Below are 8,596 nucleotides of genomic sequence, written 5' to 3'. Positions count from 1 at the left end.
CCTTTCTTAGGAGTAGAATGAGGGATACAACCCAAAGTGTTAGCACCCTTTCTTATGAGTAGAATGAGGGATACAACCCAAAGTGTTAGCACCCTTTCTTAGGAGTAGCATGACGGATACAATTTTTGTCTTTTGAAAACCTTGTTGGACAGTTGTAGTCCGCATACACAGGGTCACTGTGAGTCAGAGCCGACTTAACAGCAGTGGGCAGTTACAACAACTTGTACATTTTTCATTTTATTAAGTCCTACTTTTCCAATTTTTCTTCTACACGTATTACTTTTTATTTAGAGTGAAAGCTGTGGAATGCTAGAAGATAGGATGTGGTGATTATAGGCAGTCTCCCAGGGTGCCCACTTACCAGACGCAGCTCCTAAGTGCCCTTTAATGTTACATAGGTCTGCCTTCACTCTGAAAAGACTGAATCAGCCCCTGTTTGCAGCAAATTCTTTATCACTATCCCCTTTACTTGCTGCACTGAAATAATTGAAAAGGAGCCTTTTTTTCGCACAGAAGTAAAACTAAGAACCGTGTGCACCTGTTCAGACTCACCTACAGGTGCCACTTAAAGACAGTTAGAAACTGATCTCATTTGTAACCTGAGGACAGCCTGTGATGTCCTAGAAAGAAAATTGTTCCTCCCCTCCACATGGGTCTGTGTAGTTAGGATAACAGGCACTGAGGCACGGTGCGGGAGCCCCTGCTCCGCTCAGACACTGCTTGTCTCTTTATTGAGCACTTACTAGAGGTGTGTAATTAAACATCTATAGGGTGTGACGCCTTTGTACCAACTTTCCTTTTGCTAATGTGCTCAGTCTGTTTTCAAGACCCATACTCATCTAGCCAGTACCTTGCAACCCCTTAGCCAACCATTCTATCCTCTAGGAAAGCTATCCTAAGACCCTCCGCTCCTATTCTCACTTGCACAGAGCTCTTTCATGACTGTCACTTAGGTTGACAGTCCCCAATTGCAAGCTGGAAAGCAGGGGCTGATTTTGCCTCACCTTCTTTTCATTAGATCTTGAAGTGCATCAGCCAGCTGGAGCTCGCTCAGCTGATTGGAACCGGTGTGAAGACCCGTTACCTGTCTGGATCTGGGCGTGAACGAGAAGGGAGCCTGAAGGGCCACACGTTGGTGGGAGAAGAGTTCATGGGCCTTGGTCTCGGTAAGATGTAGCCCCAAAGCTGGGGTCATGGATTCACAAAAACTGTCACATCAACGGCCTCTTCCATAGGTACAGCTGACAGTTTAATCATTGTTGGAACTAAAAGCGCTGCTTCAAGTCTCTGAATTGTGTTCAGCTGTTGAGTTAAAAGGTCTCTTAATCAGCAGGGTGCATCGTGTTTCTTTCTATACAGATAACTATAATTGGGTGGGAAGGAGCATTTGCATTAGAAAGGGTACAGTTTTAGTGTCTGGTATTAGAGGACTGTATATATGTACAAAGGAGCTCTGGTAGCGTAGTGGTTACGAATCGGGCTGCTAACCTCAGGGTCAGCAGTTCAAAACTACCAGCTGTCCTGCAGGAGAAAGATGAGGCTTTCTGCTCCCATAAAGATATCCAGCTTTGGAAACCCTGTACAGGGTCGCTATGAGTCGGAACCGACTCCATGGCACATAACAACAACATACATGTACAAGTCCACAAGGGCCAAAGTATGACCTTAAGTATGTTATTAAGTGCCGAGTTGGTTCTGACTCATAGTGACCCTTTGTAGGGTTTCCAAGGAGCAGCTGGTGAATTTGAACCACCAACCTTTCGGTTAGAAATTCAGAGCCTATCCCACACCAGGACTCCAACCTTGAGCATCTCCTACCTGGATTTAGAGACTATCTCAAGAACAGATTTGTTGCGTTAGACGTTAATGACTGAAGACAAGAGAAATTGTGGGATGACATCAGGAACATTATAAAAGGAGAAAGCAAAAAGTAATTTAAGAGAGGGGAAAAAAAAGACCAAAATGGATATCAGAAGAGACTCTGAAACTTGCTCTTCAACGTAGAGAAGCTAAAACAGCTAGAAGAAATGAAATAAAAGAACTAACAGAAAATTTCAGAGAGCTTGAGAAGACAGTGTTAAGTATTATAATGAAATGTGCAAAGACCTGGAGTAGAAAACCAAAAGGGCAGAACATGCTCAGCATTTCTCAAGCTGAAATGAAAAATTCAAGCTTCGCTTTGCAATATGGGAGGAGTCTATGGGCAGAAGTTTAAAGTCGGTAAAGATTGCAGCAGAGTTATATCCTGTCTCCATATGCATTCGGTCTGTATGCTGAGCCAGTAATCGCAGAAGCTGGATTACATGAAGAAGAATGTGGCACACTGCAAATGACACAACCTTTCTTGTTGAAATCAGAGAGAACTTAAAATACTTAACTAATGAAGATCAAAGATCAAAGACTTCAGTATGGATGATACTTCAATATAAGAAAATAAATCCATGACAACTGGACCAATAACATTATGATAAATGAAGAAAAGATTGAAGTTCTCAAAGACTTCATTTTACTTGGGTCCACAATCAATACTCATAAAGCAGCAGCCAAGAAATCAAAAGATCTACTTCATTAGGCAAATCTGCTGAAAAAGAGGTCTTTAAAGTGTTAAAGAACCAAGATGTCACCTTGAGGACTAAGATGCACCTGGCCTAAACCATGGTATTTTCATTCACCTCATGCATATGAAAATTGGACAATGAAATAAGGAAGTCCATAAAAAAATTGATACATTTGAATTATGGTCTTGATGAAGGCTATTGAAAGTACCAATGACTGCCAGAAGAACCAGTTTGTCTTGGAGGAAGTACAGCCAGAGTGGCTCTTTTCTTTGAAGGTGAGGATACAAGACTTCACTTCTTGTACTTTAGACATGTTGTCAGAAGGAACCAGTCCATGGAGAAAGACATCATGTCTGATAAAGTAGAGGGTCAGTGAAAAAAAAGGAAGACCCTCAGTGAGATGTACTGATAATAGTGGCAGCAACAATGGCGTTAGACACAACAGTGGTGGGAATGGCACAGGATTGGGCAGTATTGTGTTTTGTTATGCATAGGTTCCCTATGAGTCAGAACTGACTTGATGGCATCTAACAGCAGGAGTCCTGGTGTGGCGCTGGGTTAATGCGCCAGACTGCAAAGCCGTTTGAACTGCAAAGTCCGCAGTTGAAGCTCACCTGCTGCTCCTTGGAAACCCTGTAAAGGGTCGCTATGGGTCGGAATCGACTTGACGGCACTTAATGACAACAGCAGTAACAACAACCAATATGTGTGTTTCTGTATTCATCATTTCTTCACGTTCATTTATTTGGAGGGCTTTCATTAAAGGATACTCTTAATGTATGTAGAATTCTTTTCTTCTACCAATTGGATTTAAAGACTCATTGATGTAAAAGTAGCATACTGAAATACTGATCATCCAAAGCACAAACAAATGGGCAGGCCACGTTGTAAATACTCACTTGGCTACATTGAATTCATCTAACCCTCTTAGCACGCCAGTCAATAGTATAGAGACTGTCATGTGCCATCGAGTCGATTCTGACTCTTAGAGTAGAAGTGCCCCAGAGAATTTCCAAGGCTGTAACCATTATAGCAGCAGATTTCCCGTGGAGCAACTGTTGGGTTCAAACCAGCAGCCTGAATGATAAACGGAGTGCTTATAGCACTGTGTCACCATGGCTCCTTAGGGACTATTGAGTTGGTCCCAACTAATAGCAACCTGTATAGGGTTTCCAAGGAGCAGCTGGTGGGTTTGAACTACCAACTTAGTGGTCAGTGGTCCAGTGCTTATCCTAAAGCACCACTCCAGGACTTCTAGGGCCTACTGCCACCCCATTTTGTGTATGAGGAAATGGAGGCACACAGTTCTGAAGTGACTTGAGCAAGGTCACAGTACAAGAAAGTGGCAGAGGCAGGATTAACTTCGGGACCTGGCAGAGGCAGGGAGCAGGCTCTTAGGCCCCAGGCACAGTGGTTAGAATAGTGCACTGTACTGGGAAACACATGGGCTGTGACAATGGGGGGCTCGGAATAGCAAAAGCACCTACTTTTCAGGGTGCTTGTCTGGGAAATGGAGTGAAATCCAGTGAAACATACAGAGCGTTCAGCAGGTGTAAGCATTACATGTTCTGGAGGTGCTGATTAGTATCAATTGATTATCATTTGTTTTCTTAATATCATCACTTACTAATCATACAGAAATGTAACAAAAGGGCAGTGGTTGGTACCAACAAGGGAAGGGTGCTTATTTTAAATGTCAAATGCCAAAACCCAAGCTTAGCTTTTCTTCTGTCGTTAGTTGAATGTCTTTACCTGCAGAGCCATTCCTGGGCATGAGCCCGTCTCTGTGTAGTGGATCTTCACATGCTATTTAGTTCTAAAGGCTTGACTGTGTTTGAAACACAACTGATGGGGTGTGTTGTGTTTCAGGTAATTTGGTTAGTGGTGGAGTGGATAAAAGACAGATGGCCAGCTTACAGGAGTCGGTTGGTGAGACCAGTTCACAGAGCGTGGTGGTGGCTGTGGACAGGTAAGGATTGTGTCATCCAGTCAGGCTGGACTGCCCAGTGGCTTGGTGTCCTCTGTCTAGCTGTCTAGTAACACTGGTTGTGGGGTGATACATGATTTGTGAGACTTTACTAAGTATTTTCAACTCCAGCTTACTCAAGCTAAAAGAAATTAAAAGTAGCACACTATATGATCTGTAACTACTAAAAATCTTTACATGCGTTTGATTTTTGGCCCTGAATTGCATCATAAACTTGTTAAAAAAAATTACAGTTTTCACATTGAAAGAAATCATGTCACTAGAAAAAGTTTTCCCTTGTGCTTATGTTGTAAATTATCTTGTTTCCTTTGCAAAAACTAAGAGGAAAAAAAAAATTTCAAATGAGTTTTGGATTTAAAACCTGCTCTCATGAGTTCTGTGAGACTTGGCAGAGTTGACAGTGTTCATCATTTCTCCTCAAAACCTTTCCGTTAGTTCTGCTTACGTAGAATGTGAATTTTCTTTGAAATCAAGAAATTCTTGAAAATTTGTATTGAACAGTCATGTCAAGCACTGTTAGTTGTTTAATGACCTACCCTAGGTCTGTACAAAGGCAAGAACATTTACAAGTAGTGCTGTTGGTAAGTGCCATCAAGTTGGTTCCAACTTAATAGCAGTATAGGGTTTCCAAGGAGCGGCTGGTGGGTTTGAACTGCCAACCTTATAGTTAGCGTGTGGTTAGTGCCACACCAGGACTCCTTACAGGTGTTAGTGGTGGTGGTGGTGGTGGTTGTGTACTCTGGAGTTGCTTCCAACTCATAGCAACCCTGCATAGGGTTTCCGAGGCTGGACATCTTTACGGGAGCAGATAGCCTCATCTTTCTCCTGCGGAACTGCTGATAGTTTCCATCTCCTGACCGTGAGATTAGCAGCCCACCTTGTAAGCACTACGCTATCAGAGCGCGTTCTTTAAGAGTTTGCAGTGTGGAATTGGTTGACACAGCTCCTACATGATGCTCTCAACAATTCTCTTAGTGTTTATCTAATAATTTTGGATACCTTTCTTCTTTTGCTTCTCTTCAAACAACATATAATCTATAACGTCATCTACTTTCTGAGAGGCTTTCCTCACTTTTTCCAGTTTGTTTTATACTTGGTTGTTGTTAGATGACATCAAGTCTTTTCTGACTCTTAGTAACTTCATGCACAACGAGTGAAACGCTGCCCAGTCCTGCACCACCCTCACATTTGTTGCTGTGTTTGAGCCCAGAGGGGCAGTCACTGAAGTCCAGCCCCCGAAGGCATTCCTGGGTTTTTCTGACCCTCCACATTAGCAAGCATGACCTTCCCCAGGGACTGACCCCTCCTGATAACATGTCCACAGTACATGAGACAAAGTCTCTCCATGATCTGTTCTTTGAAATAGGACATTGTGATTTAGACATTGTATGAATACCTTATTATATATAGCCAGTGTCCATTATTACAAACACGATTTGTTCCTAAGTGTGTCTTTAATTCCGATTGGACATTAGTCAGAATGGCTGGATACAGTTTGTGTCTAACATTAGTTAGTCAAATGATTGTTTTAGTGTTAAGTACTATGTAATGTACCTGTCTTTATATAAGAAGCATTAATAAAAGCTTCAATGTACACTAAACGTCTTTAATATAATAATGCAACAGTAGTAATGATGTTTTAGTGGTGCCCGATGATTATTACAAGGAGCTCTGGTAGCGTAGTGGATACAAATCAGGCTGCCAACCTCAAGGCAAAACTACCAGCCGTTCTGCGGAAGAAAGATGAGGCGTTCTGCTCCCGTAAAGATTTATAGCCTTGGAAATCTGTGCAGGGTCACTATGAGTCGGAGCCGACTCCACGGTACTTAACAACAACAATTGGTTATTATAAACCATTATATGTATGTCCTTCACATTTTTAATATAAGCAGCTTTACGGGGCCTAGGACCATAGATGTGTGTACACTTGGACATTGCCCTAATGACGTTTAGCATTTGGTGACCATATAAGCATTTCTGCCCTCAACTCAGTTCATCCGCCCATTCTATACTTGTAATGTCTCGTTGTTTCCTTTATTTGGAAATGTGTCCTTTCTCTCTTTTCTGAGTAAGATTAAAACTTGGACTTGGGAATCTAATTTTTATTTTATTGTGTCTGAATTGTCTTTCTAGAATTTTTACAGGATCTACCAGACTGGATGGAAATGCAATTGGTATGTATTTGACTCACCCGTGGCAAGTACAGATGCCTTCATGGTGTGACTGACCTTTACTAACAAGGCTTCATGTGTGTTGTTGGGTCTGGCCTGTAGTTGACTTTGTCCGCTGGCTATGTGCCGTGTCCATGGATGAGCTGGCGTCCCCCCACCACCCACGCATGTTCAGCTTGCAGAAGATTGTGGAGATCTCATACTACAACATGAATCGAATTCGGCTGCAGTGGTCCCGAATATGGCATGTGATTGGAAACCACTTTAATAAGGTAACACTTCCAGCTTAAAACCTGCTCCCTCTGTGGCCCCTCATCACAAAATATGTAGGGAACCAAATTCAAAAAGAAGTGAATTATCATTCATTTCAAGGAGCCCTGGAGGGGTTAAGCATTGGGTTAAGCGTTGGGCTGTTAACTGAAAGGCCATAGTTCAAACCTACTAGCCGCTTCTTGGGAGACAAACGAGGCAGTCTGCTTCTGTGAAGATTCACAGTTGGGGAAACTGTATGGAGCAGTGCTGCTCTGTCCTGTAGGGTCACTGAGTCAGAGTTGACTGTAGGTTTGGGGGTAGTTTAGCCTTCGTTTCCCTGGAAACTCATTGCAAGCTTGATGGGAGAAACAGCTGAGCTAAAACAGAAATTTCTCATTCCTTCCTTAAGGTCTTTTGACTCACAGCTGTAGAACCTTAATTTTCTCTTAAAAATGATTATCCAAAATTGTTTTAGTAAACATTTCTCAACTCTTAAAATTCTAGATTTGTTCTTCAGTGGGACTCCTCTCTGGAGAGGAGTTTGTATAAGTTTGTATAAGTTACTTCCCTCCCTGCTATTCTGTAGTCAAGACTGTACATGCCAATTCTCACTTCATCAATGGACTGCTCATGGGCAAGCTTGGGGATCCAATACTCAGTGGTTGTAAACATCTTTACAAACATTTGTTCCTTGTTCTCAGTGCTTTTGAGCGCAGTGTCTGGAAAACTCCAGTGCTTGCTCTGGGGCTCTTCATTCTTCCCATCACCTGGAAAGAATGTTCTACTTCCCTTTGTCAACTGGGTGAGAATCTGGTGAGCTTGAAGGCATGGCAAATGGCTGAGTATAGCTGTAATGTCTCTCAGGATCCTAGCAGGGCCGTTTACGCAGCGGATACTGTCCTCTTGGGGCTGGGAGGTACGAGGGAAAGGAGCAAAGCTGCACAGTAAGTATGCTGTGTGTTATCAAGCATCTGTTTTGGGTTTTTAGAATGAAAATAGACTATTAATCTCTAATTGTGTGAACATCACATAAATATATGCTCCTTATTAGTTTTTAAAAAAACGTTACAACCAAGAACACCTGTGACCACCTCAAACTTGCTCTTCCCAAAGCTAATTATTCTTAATAGTTTGGTGCATATCTTTTCCAATATTTTTTATGCACTTGTGTATGTATTACTCAGAAATGCAGGTGCTATTGTCTTAGGTTTTTCTGCATTTTGAAAAAGCATAATGTTCTATACATTGTGTAACTTCTGTCATTTGGCGGGAGTCCTGGTGTTGCACTGTAGGATAAGCACTGGACTGCAAGATTGATTGGTTTGAATCAAAAGGTTGGTGTTTCAAACTCACCAGCTGCTCCTCAGTAACCCTATACAGGTTCACTGAGTCAGAATCGACTCGACAGCACTTAACAACAACATTCATTTGGCAAGGAATTATAAAGATTTAGCCATGTTAGCATATATGGATTTACTATTTTCTTTTTACCTACCACAAATAGTATTATGTAAACGAGTATCTTCATATGTCACCATTTTCCCATTGATATTCCCAGTTTATCTTTATTACAAATTACATGGTTATTTTTCTGAAACACAAGACATTTTTAGGTCAGACCATATGTC

The 8,596-nt window shown here is 41.9% G+C and overlaps 1 protein-coding gene across 1 annotated transcript in view; it reads left to right on the top strand.

The window, feature by feature from the left end:
• Window positions 1-8,596, top strand: part of ARFGEF2 (ADP-ribosylation factor guanine nucleotide-exchange factor 2 (brefeldin A-inhibited)) — a 110,219-nt gene that overhangs the window by 60,871 nt on the left and 40,752 nt on the right. The window contains exons 22-25 of the mRNA XM_006839201.1: window positions 1,019-1,166; window positions 4,428-4,527; window positions 6,679-6,719; window positions 6,819-6,988. Of these exons, the coding sequence (XP_006839264.1) occupies window positions 1,019-1,166; window positions 4,428-4,527; window positions 6,679-6,719; window positions 6,819-6,988 (459 nt within the window). The remainder of the gene's footprint in view (window positions 1-1,018; window positions 1,167-4,427; window positions 4,528-6,678; window positions 6,720-6,818; window positions 6,989-8,596) is intronic.

The sequence above is a fragment of the Chrysochloris asiatica genome, unplaced genomic scaffold (genome assembly GCF_000296735.1).
Source record: "Chrysochloris asiatica unplaced genomic scaffold, ChrAsi1.0 scaffold00023, whole genome shotgun sequence".
Taxonomy (NCBI): Eukaryota; Metazoa; Chordata; class Mammalia; order Afrosoricida; family Chrysochloridae; genus Chrysochloris; species Chrysochloris asiatica.
This window is presented reverse-complemented; position numbering and strand designations above follow the sequence as displayed.